We start from the raw sequence: 16,044 nt of genomic DNA on the forward strand, positions 1-16,044 counted from the left end.
TAGATGACCTTCCATGTCCTGAGGATTATGGTATGGATGAGCCAAGAGAGAGTGACTCAGATCCAGAGGCCCATCAGCTGAGGAGGGCGATGATGATGAGTAGGGAGCAACAAAGGATTGATGACATGAGGAGGCAACAGAGGGGTCTGGGTTGTGGTTCCTCTAAAGAGCCAGTAGGTATGGGAGGCACAAATGGCTCCCAAATCCCTATGAGGACTCAGAGTGTGAGGCAGGAGGCTCCTATCCCACGGGCCCCTACAAAGGGTCGAGCTTCTTCAGCACATCCTACAGATCTGGATCTTAAGATTCTTAGCAATGATCCGGCCCTATGTGCGAGGCATGAGCATAAACAGAGAAAGTTGAAGCACTTATGGGGGAGTGTGAAGGAAAAAATGGGGATGGCTTTCTCCAAATGGGCTTATTTCCATAGTATTCCAGCACATACAGCCCAGGGGCCCTACTATAAAGATATGATTGAGGAGATAGGCAGGGTTGGGAGTGGTGTACAGGGCCCCACTCCATATAACATATATAATGTGCATTTGCCTAAGCATAAAGAGGACTTAAATGAGTACATTAAGGGATTAAAGCCCATGTGGAATCATTATGGAGTGACTATGATGGCTGATGGTTAGACTGGTCCCACTAGACAGTCCATCATGAATTTCATGTTAAATTGTGATGGGAGGACAGTGTTCCTCAAGTTAGTAGATGCATCCGGTGAGAAGAAGGATGCAAAATACATTTACAAATTATTGAAGTAAGTGGTGAAGGAGGTTGGAGTGGAAAATGTGATTCAAATTGTGACTGATAATGGCTCCAACTACAAGAAAGCTGGGTTGAAGATGCAGGAGAACTCCAGGTATCTAAACATATAGTATTAATTTTCATTTGTAAATACATATATTTACATTACACATATACATGTACACTTTATAACTTTGTATTGATGGTTTGATGCCTTGATGGATGGACAGATATAAGCTCTTTTGGACTCCATGTGCTGCTCACTGCATTGACTTAATGTTGAAGGACATCGGAAAGGTCAAGCTTGTGAAGAATAACATGCAGCAAGCCCAACAAGTTAGCACCTTCATCTATAACCACACCTATGCATTAAGGATGATGAGGGACAAGTGTCAGGTGAGTTAGTGAGGCCAAGCATAACCGAATTAGGTACAAATTGGATAGCACTGCAAAGCTTTGAGAGTAAGAAGATTGGCCTTAGGAGCATGTTTGCACCAAAGGAGTGGTTTAACTGGGAGGGTTCTTCATCAGTGGGAGGAAAGAGAGCACAATTGACCATACTCGATGATATTTTCTGGCACAATATAAGGGTAGTGGTGAAAATGCTTGAGCCTGTGGTGCATGTTTGAGGATGGTAGATCAGCAGAGAAAACCTACTCTACCACACATATTTGCTGCAGTAGAGAGGATGAGGTAGCAAGTTGCTCAGGTCCACTCACACAGCAACAAGAGAGTCCTCCAAATCATCTACATTAGATGGGAGTCTATGTTGCAGCATCCACTGCATAAGGCTGGTGATTTGTTAAGCCTGATATTTAATTTAATTTTCATTATTTTATGTTATCACACATTCACACTATTAAGCATTAACTATTCCCTTTTATGACATACTTTTTCTTACATAGCATACTATTAAAATCCCAAGTACCATTACAAGGACAATCTTGAGATGAGGCAAGATTTGATAGATGTAGTCCAAATTGTAGTGGAGAAGTTGGAACCGGATCCAGCTAAACAAGCAGTCATCCTTATGGAGACAAGATAGTGATTTGAAATTTTGAATAATTTGATATTCACAGAATCACAATTCATAGTTTTATACTAAGTCATTAACATAGTAAGTAGTAACTAGTAACTAGTAACTACTAACTAGTTATTGTTTTTTCTCTTTATATATTAGCTAAGGCATTTAGGGATGCCACTGGGAGCTTCGGTCGTTCTTTGGCCGTATCCGGACGGGAATCCGCCCCTGCGAGTAAATTCATTCATTTATTTCATTATACATTTAATTATTATATTCTATCTTTAATTTAGTTATTTAAGTATTAAAATGACTTGGGAGTCTATGTTTGTTGCAGCTGAGTGGTGGTTGCAATTTGGACGTGACTCAAACCACTTGACTAGGATTGCAAGCAAAGTGCTCTCCCAAACATGTTCTGCCACTGATTGTGAGCGAAACTGGAGCACCTTCAGCCTCATTCATTCGAAGAGGCGCAACCGATGGGTGTGAAGTGTCTAGAGGACCTTGTCTACATACACTATAATATGAGACTGAGAAAGTATCATATTAGACAGGGGATGGACAGAGAGAGTATCAATATCGAGTTGGCTGATATATTTGAGATGGATGATGATGATAACCCAATAGTTGACTGGATCAGGGACAGTGGAGAGTCATTGCTGGATGAGGAGGCAGGACGTCCCATTAGATTGATTGCAGAGGAAATGGAGGCTGATGTGGAGGACTTCATGGCGAGGGAGGGGAGTGCACATGAAGAGCCCACCCGTCCATTCGTGCCACACCCTAGTGCATCCACCCAGAGTGAGGATTTGATTGTCTGGTTTGACACTGAGAATGAGGTGAGTCAGGCCTCCAGCGATGACGACAATGGTGGTGATGATGACGATGATGATGGAGGGGATGATGGAGGGGATGAGGAGGGTGTTGGACCTCGTGATCAAGATTCAGTTGATCCTAGGGACAGACCACCACCACCACCACCACGTGAGAGTCAAGGGTTGGGAGGACGACCACCGAGATTCACGGGTGAGAGTCAGTTCACCCACGTGACACAAGATTCAGACCATACTGGAACTGCATCTCGAGGCAAAAATGTTTCCTCTACATATTCGAGGAAGGGGAAGGGGAGACAGCATGGCTGGAGCACAGAGGACACGCCATCATATGGGTCCCATGGTCTACCCGATGCCGAGAGCTTGGTGGGATCTATGAGATCGATGAGCATTGATGATGCTAAAGACTCCTCCACCTCCAAAGGATCCGAATGGCATAGGCATGCAGAGTCCTCATATAATACTACTATGGAGAGTATTGGTTCTACCGAGTCGACTTATGGTTATGGACCATATGGTGTCCCTCCTGGCTATCAGATTCAGGGTCAGGCTAGTCAGCCACTAGTGGAGCCTTATGGTTATGGAGCAGCCTATGGAGCTTATGGTGTCCCTCCTACTGTCACCTATCGAAGTCAGCCATTGGGACCTTATCAATATGGACCTTATCCTTCTCCTGAGAGCCAGGGTGCTCTTTCATTTGTTGAGCAGATCTTCCACACTATTCCACAGCCACAAGGCCCACCACTACCAGTTCCTTCTTTAGAGATTCACAACTTCCCACCGTCAAGAAATCTTATGCACGTAGATGAGGCCATGTACAGAGATGCAGTTGTTGACTACATCCAAAACTATATGGGGCAAACATCATAGGAGTTGTATTGTCATTTGTATGGGGTGCAGACGGAAGAGGGAGACTTTGAGGCTTGAATAGAATAGACTTGTAAGTATTAAGTAATAACATTCTCGCTTCTTCTCTGATGTACTATATACTTGGATAGTTGGATGTTACATTTTCAGTAGTTTTTTTAGTAAACTAGTAGTTCTATAGTGTTTATTATGCTTGAAATAGGAAGTATGCAAGAATCCAAATCAATTTGAGTGCATTTGAGGGTCGAAATTGAGTTTCTCAACCGAGTCGGATAAAAGATAAAAAGTGTCAGGGAATTTCCCGAATTTTACCTTGTCGAAATTTCGACCAAAACCTTCGGAAATTTCGACCTGGACTCAAAATGATGTTCTGAAATCTTCACATTATACACATGGACGGAAAACATTGAAAATTTCTTCTTTGCCTGATACCTTCACCAATGGGTTCATCTCTTACTAATTCAGTACCATTCTGAGCAATCTGGTAATATATGACAACTATTCTCCAGAACCTTAAAAGTGGGCAATATAAAAGAGTTTAAATATATAATAGGGGTCACTTTTTGGGTAGTAGGCAGAGGTGTTTGGAGGCTAAAAATGAGCAAAGTGGTGTTGAAGGCGGAGTGTGAAAATTAGGTGAAAATGGGATAGAATCAACAAAAACTAGGAAACAAGTTGGAATGGAGTCAAATTTAGGTCGACCTTGAAATTTTGGTCGAAATGGCTCGAAATGGTGAATTCCTATGTTTCGGTCTTTTAAAAATGCGGACATTTCGACCGAAATTTCGACAATTTCGGTCAATTTCTCAGCTTTGGGGGGGGGGGTTGGGGGTGGGGGCTCGACATTTTTTTTTAAGGATTTTGGAACTTCAATTTCGGGCCTCATATGGACTCAAAATGATTTGGATTCTTGCATACTACCTATTTCAAGCATAATAAACACTATAGAACTATTAGTTTACCAAAAAACCACTGAAAATGTAAAATCCAACTTTCCAAGTATATACTACATATGAGAAGAAGCAAGAATGTTACCAATTACAAGTCTACTTTATTCAATGTCTCCCTCTTCCGTCTACGCACCCCATACAAATGACAATACAAGTCCCATGATGTTTGCCCCATATAGTTGTTGACGTAGTTAGCAACTGCAGCTCTGTACGTGGCCACATCCACATGCCTAAGATTTCTTGACGGTGGGAAGTTGTGAATCTTCCAAAAAGGAACTGACTCAACTACATATGGAAAGGCTGGTGGTGGCTGTGGAATAGAGTGGAAGATCTGCTCAAAAAATGAAGGAGCACTCTGACTGTCAGCAAAAGGATAAGGTCCATACTGACAATAAGGTTCCAGTGGCTAACTCCGATAGGTGACAGTGGGAGGGACACCATAAGCTCCATAAGCATAAGGCTCCACTAGTGGTTGACCCTGAGTCTAATAGCCAACAGGGACACCATATGGTCCATAACCATAAGCTCCATAAGTCGACCCAATAGAACCAATACTCTCCACAGCAATATCATATGAGGACTCTGCAGGCCTATGCCATCCGAATCCTCTGGAGGTGGAGGAGTCTCTGAAATCATCAATGCTCATCAATCTTATAGATTCCACCAAGCTCTCAACATTAGCAGGACGGTAGGGACCCATATGATGGTGTGTCCTCTGTGGTATAGCCGTGTTGTCTCCCCTTCCACTTCCTCGAATATGTAAAGGAAACATTTTGACCTCGAAATGCAGCTTTAGTATGGTCTGAATACCGTATCGCGTGGGTGAACTGACTCTCGCCTGTGAATCTCGGTGGTCGTCCTCCCCCCTTCGACTCTCACATACTGCTGGTGCTGGTGCTGGTGCTAGTGGTAGTGGTGGTCTGTCCCTAAGATCAGCTGAATCCTGATCACGAGGTCCAACAACCTCCTCATCCCCTCCATCATCATCATCGTCATCGTCAACATCAACACCATCGTCTTCATCGCCAAAGGCCTAAGTCACATCATCCTCAGTGTCGGACCAGACAATCGAATCCTCACTCTGGGTGGATGCACTAGGGTGTGGCCCAAAGGGATGGGCGGGCGCTGCATGTGCACTTCCCTCTTAGGCCATAAAGTTCTCCACATCAGCCCCCATCTCCTCTGCAATCTGTCTACTAGGACAACCTCCCTCCTCATCCAGTAATGGCTCTCCACTGTCTCTGATCCAGTCAACTACTTGGTTATCATCATCATCCATCTCAAATATGTCATCCAACTCGATATTGTTACTCTCTCTGTCCATCCCCTATCTAATATAATCCTCCCTCAGTCTCACATTATAGTGTATGTAGACAAGGTCATCTAAATGCTTCACACCCAATCGATTGCGCCTCTTCGAGTGAATAAGGCTAAAGATGCTCCAGTTTCGCTCACAACCAGTGGCAAAACATGTCTGGGAGAGCACTTCGCTTGCAATCACATTTAAGTGGGGTGAATCAAGTCAAAATTGCAACCACCACTCAGCTGCAACAAATATAGACTCCAAGTCATTTCAATACTTAAATAACTAAATTAAAGATAGAATATAATAATTAAATATATAATGAAATAAATGAATGAACTTACCCCTAGGGGCAAATTCTCGTCCCAATACGGCCATGAAATGACCGAAGCTCCTAGTGGCATCCCTAAATGCCTTTATCCAATATATAAAGAGAAAAAATAATGACTAGTTACTAGGTTAATGACTTAGTATAAAACTATGAATTGTGAATATCAAATTATTCAAATCACTATCTCACCCCCATAAGGATGATTGATTGTTTAGATGGATCCGGCTCCAACTTCTCCACTACAGTTTGGATAGCACCCATCAAATCTTGCCTCATCCCAAAATTGTTCTTGTAATGGTACTTGGGATTTAAATAGTATATTGTGTAAGAAAAAGTATGTCATAAAGGGAATATTTAATCCTTAATAGTGTGATAACATAATGTAAATTAAATTGAATACTAGACTTACAACTCACCAGCCTTATGCAGTGGATGCTGCAACATAGACTACCATCTAACTTAGATAATTTCAAGTACTTTCTTGTTGCCGTGTGGGTGGACCTAAGCAACTTGATGCTTCATCCTCTCTACTGCAGCAAATATGTGTGGAAGACTAGGTTTTCTCTGCTGATCTACCATCATCAACACATGCACCACAGGCTCAAGTATCTTCACCACTATCCTCACATTATGCCAGAAAGTCTCATTGAGTATGGTCAATTGTGCTCTCCTTCCTCCCACGGAAGAAGAACCCTCCCAGCTAAACCACTAGCTGATGCAAACATGCTCCTAAGGCCAGCCTTCCTACTCTCAAAGCTCTGCAGTGCTATCCAATTAGTAGCAAATCTGGTTATGCCTAGCCTCACTAAGTCACCCTGACACTTTTCCCCCATCATCTTTAATGCATGTATGGTTATAGATGAAGGTGCTAAGCTGTTGAACTTGCTCCACGGTCTTCTTCACAAGCTTGACATTTTCGATGTCCTTCAACATTAAGTCAATGCACTGAGCAGCACAAGTAGTCCAAAAGAGCTTATAGTTGTCCATCCATCAAGGAATCAACACAAATTATAAAGTCATAAAGTGTACATGTAAAAATGTAATGTAAATATATGTATTTAAAAATGATAATTAATACCATATGTTTTGATACCTAGAGTTCTCATGCATCTTCAACCTAGCTTTCTTGTAATTGGAGCCATTATCAGTTACAATTTGGATCACATTTTCCACTCCAACCTCCTACACCACTTGTTTTAATAATTTATAAATATATTTTGCATCCTTCTTATCACTGGATGCATCTACTGACTAGAGGAACATTGTCCTCCCATCACAATTCAACATGAAATTGATGATAGACTATCTAGTGGGACCAATTCAACCATCAGCCATCACAATCACTCCATAATGAGCCCACATGGACTTTAATCCCTAAATATACTCATTTAAGTCATCTTTATGCTTAGGCAAATAGACATTATATATCTCATATGGAGTGAGTCCATGTACTCCACTCCTAGCCTTGCCTATCTCCTCAATCATATCCTTATAGTAGGGCCCTTGGGCTGTATGTGCTGGAATACTATAGTAATAAGCCCATTTGGAGAAAGCCATCCCCACTTTTTCCTTCACACTCCCCCATAAGTGCTTCAACTTTCTCTGCTTATGCTCAGGCCTCACAAATAGGGTTGGATCATTGCGAAGAATCTACAGACTCGAATCTATAGGATGTGCTGACGAAATTCAACCCCTTGTAGGGGCCCATGGGATAGGAACCTCCTGCCTCACACTCTAACTCCTCCTCATACGGACTTGGGAGCTCCCTGTACCTCCCATACCTTCTGGCTCTCTAGAGGACCCACAACCAAGAGACCTTTGTTGCCTCCTCATGTCATCAACCCTCTGTTGCTCCCTATTCATCATCATCGCCCTCCTAATCTGTTCGGCCTCTGGTTCAGGGTCACATCCATACTCTCCTGGCTCATCTAAACCATAATCCTCGGGATCTGGAATGTCATCTAAGCATACATCCTCAAACTCCTCCCTCTGTGTTCTCTTCTCTTTCCTCTTTTGCTTTCCCCCACTAATATATCAGGTCATTCATTACCTTCTTGACCTCTACGGGCACCTTTTGGCACCCTACTACATCCCTATTTCCACCAGCTAGATGCACCTTCAGTCTAGTGGCCCCACCTTCTCCTATTTGTTTCTTGCAGTAGTTACACTCATTCTTCCTCCTATCAACTGTCAATGGCCTCCCATGTTGCCAAGCTATGTCTAACATCTTTGAAAAAGAGGTCTGATACGAAAAATACACACTAAGTATCTTAAAAAGCTCAACAACATGCTCCAAAAATTGCATACATACTTCCACTAATACTCTCCTATTTTTAAATTGAAAACAGAAATTAATTAGTTTTTTTAATATTTAAATTTTTTTAACTATTTAAATATATATTAAATACAGTAAAATTACATAATTAACGGGAAAAAAATTGACTCAACACCATCAAAGCAATATGTTGTCTCAACTCTCACATACATTAATTTGAAGCTCATACATCTATTATATATATACATTTTTAGCAATATATAATTTACTAAATAATTTTTCATAACAGAAAAATAAAAATAAAAATAGTAGGAAGAATCTAAAATTAATTTTGACATTACAAACTCATAGATCAAAACTCTAAAGTAAACATACTTAAATTTGGAAGCAATCCAAGAAGATTTAAGGCACAAAGAAAACAAAAATCAAAAAAATGAGGAAGTTGGTTACTCACCTTGCAAGATTTGAGAAAACGCACAAATGGAGGAGCAAATCTAGTGTTTGAATGAAATGGAGTGGTAGAAATTAGGTGAAAAGAGGGATGAAATCAAGAGAAAACAAAAAAAGTTGAAAAGAGAGTTGAAATGTCTGAGGCAATATGGCTCGAAATGGCCGAAAATGACGACAGGTCGAAAAACAGCTTAAAAATGGACATTTTATAACAACATTGTATTGTTTCGGCTTGATACAGTATCGGGACCAAATTTTTGGTTGATACAATACTGGACACTTTTCGTATCTATCCTTGTATTTCATTTCAATTTGAAAAAGTACAAACATTTTGACCAAAATTTAGTTAATTTCGGTCAAATTTTGTTCCATGGTAGTAGGTTATTATTTTGTATTGTGATTTTACTTTTTTACCGTTTAACGATTGTTCTGCAATGAAACTTAGTAGGACTCAGGTTTTGACCTGGTCAAGACACCGAAATAAGAAGAGACTTTGAATTACGGGCAAAAAATGAACACTAAAGCAGCCATAACACATAACTGGAGATATTAGTCATATGACTAACTTATGATCAACTGCTCAGGTTCAAGTGCTGCAAAATTAGTCACCTAGCAGAATCTGAATTTTTTTATACTACTAAGAACTGCATGTTAGTGAGGCTCTATTAAGACCAACAAGAACAGAATACACCTCAGAACTCTGCTCTTTTGGTTGGCCAGATCCATGTAGAGCATGTTCTACAGTATAGAAATGGCAAGCTCTATAAGAAACTCTACATAAACTGTACAAAGAAACCAAAGAAAAAGGAACTCACTTTTGCGAAAAATGATGCTGCTCTAAAGAAATCTTTTGCAGAGAAAGCAGCTTCAGCCTGCAAGACAAATTATTTTCATTGTACAGTAAGCAGAAGTCAGCATAAGTTTCAACAACTGATATAAGCTTTTGAGTCCTAATTATTTTCTATGAAACTGGGGTGGATGTAACAATATTAACAATCTCCCCTCAGACTGCAGCACAATGATATATGTACACTCAAATTTCAGCACAACAACTGATATATGTACAAACAAGACAATTATTAGCCATGACCTGCACTAAATATACTTGGTCTCTTTGGAATGGGTCCCGACAGTTTGCTAAAGCTGCAGCATACTCATTCATGCCCAGATAGACACGCCACATATCTCGGCCTTCATCATGGACAGACACCTGCAATGTCCCAAAATTCAGATAAATCACAAGAGGCAAAAAGTGTAACATCAGAAAACACAAACCTGGAAGATGGAGTTCTGGTCATAAGCATAGAACAATCCTGCAGTAGCATCACTACAGAGTCCAAGAATACCTCTTGAAACCGACTCTGATGCATGATCAAACTGTAGGTCCTCCATAATCTGTTCACTTATTCTATTTACTACCTACGCAACATTACAAGGTCACAGAAAACAATTTTAATGGCTTGTGACGAGTCATTAGCAAGTATGAAAGAACAGAACGAACAGGAATAGCATGCTAAATAGGATATTTATGGTAAAATATGTGGAAGAAAATAAGAAAGTCTTTGAACTTGAGCCTCAAAGAAAGAGACATCATAAAATTATAGAACTATAGCTTGTGAATTGTTTACAGTCAAAGCAGTTAAAGAAAAAAGGAAACAACACAATGATCTTAGGCATACCTTAACCCTATCCCCAATTAAAAGTAGAAAATGAAAATCAGAAATTGCAAGAGATCTAGGTTTGACTGCTTCAGAACCTTCACCCAATTTTGAGTAGTCCAACAGGGCCTTGTTCTCCACAAAGTTCTCATTTCCATCAGCAGAACTATTAGATATCAAGAAGAAATAATGGTCAGCGTAGGTCTCAGCACAAGGTAACCAATATGCCTATGAAAGACAATAAACAAGCAGGCCTCAAAAAAAACTCCAGTAAAAGATACAAGTATCCAAGCAGATTGCTCTGCAGCCACAGAAATCAGAGGTCAAGAAAAAGATACACTACCTATGCTGTGCTCCAAAATTTAGATCACCATGATAAATACCAGCCCCTGAAAGCCAGGCAAAATGTTCAGCCCTTCTTTGCTTGATGAAGAAATGCAGTTCACTGCTTGACGATTAAGATAGCAAATTTCAAACTTCAGATACCAGAAAGATGTAATAATAGATATTAGGCTTATAGTAAACTCTCCCATCATGAAGCAAAAAGCAGTATAAAAATGACTGGAGACCCTCCAATGTTCAACAGGAAAAATGGAAGCAAAGCAGGAAGCGGCTGGGGGGGGGGGGGGGGAGAGACACTGAAGAATGAACATAATTATGCATAGAAACTCATGTCATAGGCTCTCTTCAGTATCATTTTCATTTTTGGTATTTACCTATTTCAACAAATATCACTAACTAAACCATCTTTTATCAAAAAACTTTAAAAATAAAAAAATGAAAGGGAAGCTTGAAATCTCAAAGATGGACTACCAAATCCAGATCTACAGACAAGATGTGGAAATTGGAATGCCATTTGTAATGATGTCAACTCCAAGCTCTCCTTTTTACCTTCAATGCCTCTTGTGGATACCCCAAGGAATAGGCAAATTGTTGTTACCTAGGTCTAGATAGTTCTTTGTTACATTCTTCCAGTTGCGCTTAGCTTGTCCCCCTACCCCCCCCCCCCCCCAAAACAAAATAAAAATTAAAGAGCCATGCAATCAGAAATGGTTTGGTACGTAATGTAGTGCACCAAAACCGTATTTGAGTAATCAAGATAGCAGCCAACAAGATCTTCTCACAGAGAATGAATTCCAGATGTGAAAGGTTACCTATAGCACAAAATCAGATGGGAACTAGAAATAAGACCTAGAGTGATATCCGAATGGCAAATGATAATAGGGGCAGAATTGTAAATTCACAGCAGGGGCAGAATTGTAGACCAAGATTCAACTAGGCTGACGTATAGACTACCAAATAGAGATGAGTAAGATACCCTGAAATTCTAATGACAATTGGATGAAGAGATCTAATTAGTAACTACTACAACAAGAAGTCTTTTCCCAACTAAATGGGGTCGGCTACATGGATCATGGCCTTCCAATCAATTCTATTAGAGGCCATACTAGATACAAAGATTAAGCTATGCATATCCTTTCTCACCACTTCTCTTAAATGTTATCTTAGGTCTACTCCCTTAGATCTAGATTAAATCACTTCTCTGCACAAGGCCATTTAAAGGCCTAGGTTGAACATGGCTGTACCACCTCAATTGACTTTCTCGTAGCTTATCACTATTGGAGGTACTTCAAAACCAGCTCTAATATGATCATTCCTTAGCTTATTCCTTCCTAGTTTTGCCACTTATCCATCTTAGTATCCTTATTTTTGTTTTAGGGACTCTATTATAAGCTTTTTCTAGGTTAATAAAAATCATATGAAGATCCTTCTTACACTCTTTTACCTTTCCATAAATAGCTTCTATTATAGATCTTCACAGCAAATTGCTTCTCCACAAAAGTGGTTTCTTGTACCTTGTATCTTGTACCTTTCCATAAATAGCGTCTATTATAGATCTTCTGAGCAAATTTTTTTTTTGGATGAATAAATAATATATTAAAGGCACAAACAGCACAACAAGGAAAAGTACAACAAGAGCTGAAGACGGAGGGGGGGAGCACAAGCTCAAGAGCGGGGAATGAGAGGGCAACTAAGACCCCAGTAACTAATAATTAGCCTATTTCTGGGGTTGTCAACAACAGGGGGATGGGGGAGGGAAGCTAACCTAAAAGAAACATCAAAATAGATGGCTTTCCAAATCTGGTCTAGGGATCGAGATTTGGAAGTCCATCTTCTAAGGTTACGCTCCCACCAAACATGGTGGATGGAGGCACTAAAGACAAGCTTGCCAAGGCTATCACAAATACAATGACTGGCAAAGAACCTCAAGATCCAAGTCCAATCAAGAGCAAACCCATGTGAGCGTCTCGAGCGGGGCCAAATGGATGCAAGGGCTCTATCTCATAGGGGACGGGAGAAGGGGCAAGAAAAGAAAAGGTGTTCAACGTCCTCTGAACCAATCCCACAAAGGGTACAACAGGGGGTGGCGGGGATATGGCGGCTAATGAGGAAGGCTTGGGTAGGGAGGGCAAGGTTAAGAGATCTCCAAAGGATAAGGGCATGACGGGGAATATGGCCTTTGAACCAAACCAGGCGAGACCAAGGGACAGAGGGATGAAGGGAGTGGAGAAGGTTCCAAGCAGAGGAGGTGGTGAAGGATTTGGAGGGAGAAGGGGTCCAAACAGTGATGTCCCGGGAAAGGTTGTGAAGAGGGGGGAGAGAGTTCCACACAAGAGTGAGACTGGGGTGGGGAAGAGGGGACCAAGACCCATTGGAAATGAAATTGTCAAGGGTGGCGGTTTTGGGAATACGGGTCTCATAGGCGGTACGGGGGCCAAGGGAGTAGAGAATGCCCAACGGATGCCAAGGGTCAAGCCAGAAGAGGGTAGAAGATCCAAGAGAAATTTGGACAGAGATGGCGGAGAGAGCGCGGGCACAGAGGAGAAAGATCTTCCTCCAGATCCAGGATGGATTTGAGGGGCAAGGGGCAATCCAAAAAGAGTCCTGCTTAAGAATGTAGGAATAGACCCAAGAAACCCAACTAGAGTCATGCTTGGAGGCAATCTTCCAAATGAGCTTCAGAAGGCAAGCCAGGTTAACATCGAGAATGCGACGAATACCTAGGCCTCCCTCAGATTTGGGATGGCAGACATCAGCCCAAGAGATTGGGTGGAGGAATCTAGAGGATTCTTGGCCTTTCCAAAGGAAAGCACAAAAAGAGGGATTCCATGGACCGAATGATGAATTTGGGGATGGAAAATATACCACTTCAATAAAGATAAGAGGATTGGAGGATAGATTGAATGAGCACCACTCTCCTAGCAAAGGATAAGAGCTTACCTTTCCAGAGTTGGAGCTTTTTCCTGATGTGATCGAGCATAGGGGAGCAGTGGTGACGGGTGAGCCTACCAAGGATGAGAGGAAGCCCAAGGTAGGTAACAGGGAAGGAGCCTAGACGAAACCCTAATAGGTGCAGAAGAGAAGCCCAGGTAGCCTCCGAGACTCCGGAGAGAAAGAGGGAGTATTTGTTGAGATTGACACTAAGGCCAGAGAGGGATTCAAAGGTGGCAATGGGGGAAAGGATGGTGGAAATAGATTAATGGTCAGCTTTGGAGAAGATCATAAGATCGTCTGTAAAGGCAAGATGGGAGAGATTTGAGGATCTACATTTGGGAATAGGAGAGATGAGAAGCTGATCCGTATTTGATTGGAGGATACAAGAAAGGATCTCAAGGGCAAGGGTGAATAGGTAAGGGGAGAGGGGGCAACCTTGGCGAATTCCCACCCTGGAGGGGAAGTAGCCAGCGGGAAAACCATTAGTAATGATGGAGAAGAGGGGGGTAGAGATACAAATCTCAATCCAGTGGACAAAAGCCAGGGGGAACCCTATAGCAGAGAGGACCTCACTAATGAAATCCCATCGGATCGAGTCGAAAGCTTTGTGGAGGTCCACTTTCAGAAGAGCGGCCGGGGAGTGGGAAGATCTATCAAAACCACAAACAATTTCCGCACAGAGAAGAATATTGTCCGAGATGCTCCAACCCGAAATGAAGGCAGATTGGTTCGGGCTCACAAGCGAGGGAATAACCTTCTTAATCCAATTAGCAAGAATTTTGGAGATGAATTTGTAAATGAGATTACACATGGAAATGGGGCGAAAATCAGACAAGGAGGAAGCACCAAGCTTTTTGGGAATGAGGCAGATGAAGGTTTGGTTTACAGAAGAGAGCTAGGAGGGATTAAGGAAGAAGCTCCTGATGGCATAGACAAGGTCATCTACAATGAAGTCCCAAGAGGACAAGAAGAAACCCATACTAAAACCATCAGGGCTAGGGGCACGATTAGCCTTGTGAGAGAGGATGGCACAGAGGATCTCCTTAGGGGAAGGGATGGAGCAGAGGAAGGCAAGATCAGAGGAGGGAACAAACTTATTTGGGAGAGAGGGGGAAAGGGGGAGTCTGGGAGGGAGAGAAGAAGGAGAGAGGAGACTGGAAAAAAAAGTAGACAACTTCATTCCTAATACTAGGGGGGTCAGAGATCTAGGACCCGTTCCGAGAGAGGAGACAAGGAATGGAATTGAAATTCAAGCGGCTCTTAAGGGAACGATGGAAGTAGGCAGTGTTTGCGTCCCCAAGTTCGAGACATTTGATTCTAGCTTTTTGCCTTAAAAAGCTTTCCTCCTGGGAGGAGAAGGAGGAAAGGGCCAGGGATAGACCGCGCTTCCTCAGCAAGAGAGGGGTTCGAAGGATCCCCGTGGAGGAGGAGCTGGATCCGAGAGAGATTTGTATGGCAAGAAGAGACTTGGGAGGAGATATTGCCGACGGTGGAGGAGTTCTAGGAGCGAAGAGCAAGCTTAGTGTTTCTAAGCTTGCGAGACATGGCAACAAGGGGGAGAGAATTACAATGGGTTCTTGTACCTTGTACCTTGCCTGAAATCTTGTACCTTATATAGCTACACCTTACCTAGTTTACTTAAATGGATGTATTAACGAGTAAGGGAAGTGAGACAACAATTAGAACAAGAATGTAACACATAGGTTCTCATGGGAAGGTGGATCGATTGGATCGAACAGCAACCTGTGTTGCTACAACACAAAGAATGACTTGCCAATAGCAAATATTGATTTCAATTCACATGTGAGGTGCTCAACCCTCTTACATAAGTTCCTTTATATAACAATCTAAAGATAGAAATTAAAAACATGGACCAATTACTAGCTAATAACCACCAACAAGAGTATCAAATCAAACCTAAAATTGACACAACTACAACCCAACTCTAGATAAAGGAAAACTTCTTTGACATGGAGTTTCTTATTTTCACAATACAGCCCCTTTTATTGTCTTTGAGACATTTCTCAAGTTCCCATTCATATTAGCCTAGACTTGGGCTAGATCTAGCCTATGAAGACCGTAATATGTGGGCCAACTCTAACCCACTTCAGTAGTCCTGGCCCATAAAGCGTAAATTAATTTGAGTGATACCCCTAAGCTATTAGTTGGCAAGACACGTCTTCTTGTGATGTATGACTTCAGCACTATATCAACTCTTCCGGCTCCAAACATTACCCAATCCTTGAGTTCAAGCTTAACCTTTTGAAGTCACCAATATGTCCATTAGGAGTAAATTGTTTTCTAGTGAAATAACTCCGAAGATGCTTTTCAAA

General features: G+C 41.7%; 1 protein-coding gene across 1 annotated transcript in view; it reads right to left on the minus strand.

Annotated features, from left to right (window-relative positions):
* LOC149004509 (vacuolar sorting protein 18-like) overlaps positions 1-16,044 on the minus strand; it is a 112,433-nt gene that overhangs the window by 76,193 nt on the left and 20,196 nt on the right. The window contains exons 7-11 of the mRNA XM_089168422.1: positions 10,779-10,880; positions 10,457-10,601; positions 10,053-10,196; positions 9,868-9,987; positions 9,593-9,649 (exon numbers count right to left, since the gene is read on the minus strand). Coding sequence (XP_089024548.1) covers positions 9,593-9,649; positions 9,868-9,987; positions 10,053-10,196; positions 10,457-10,601; positions 10,779-10,880 — 568 coding nt within the window. The remainder of the gene's footprint in view (positions 1-9,592; positions 9,650-9,867; positions 9,988-10,052; positions 10,197-10,456; positions 10,602-10,778; positions 10,881-16,044) is intronic.

The sequence above is a fragment of the Hakea prostrata genome, chromosome 9 (genome assembly GCF_041222555.1).
Source record: "Hakea prostrata isolate BN-2017 chromosome 9, UWA_Hpros_2, whole genome shotgun sequence".
Lineage (NCBI taxonomy): Eukaryota > Viridiplantae > Streptophyta > Magnoliopsida > Proteales > Proteaceae > Hakea > Hakea prostrata.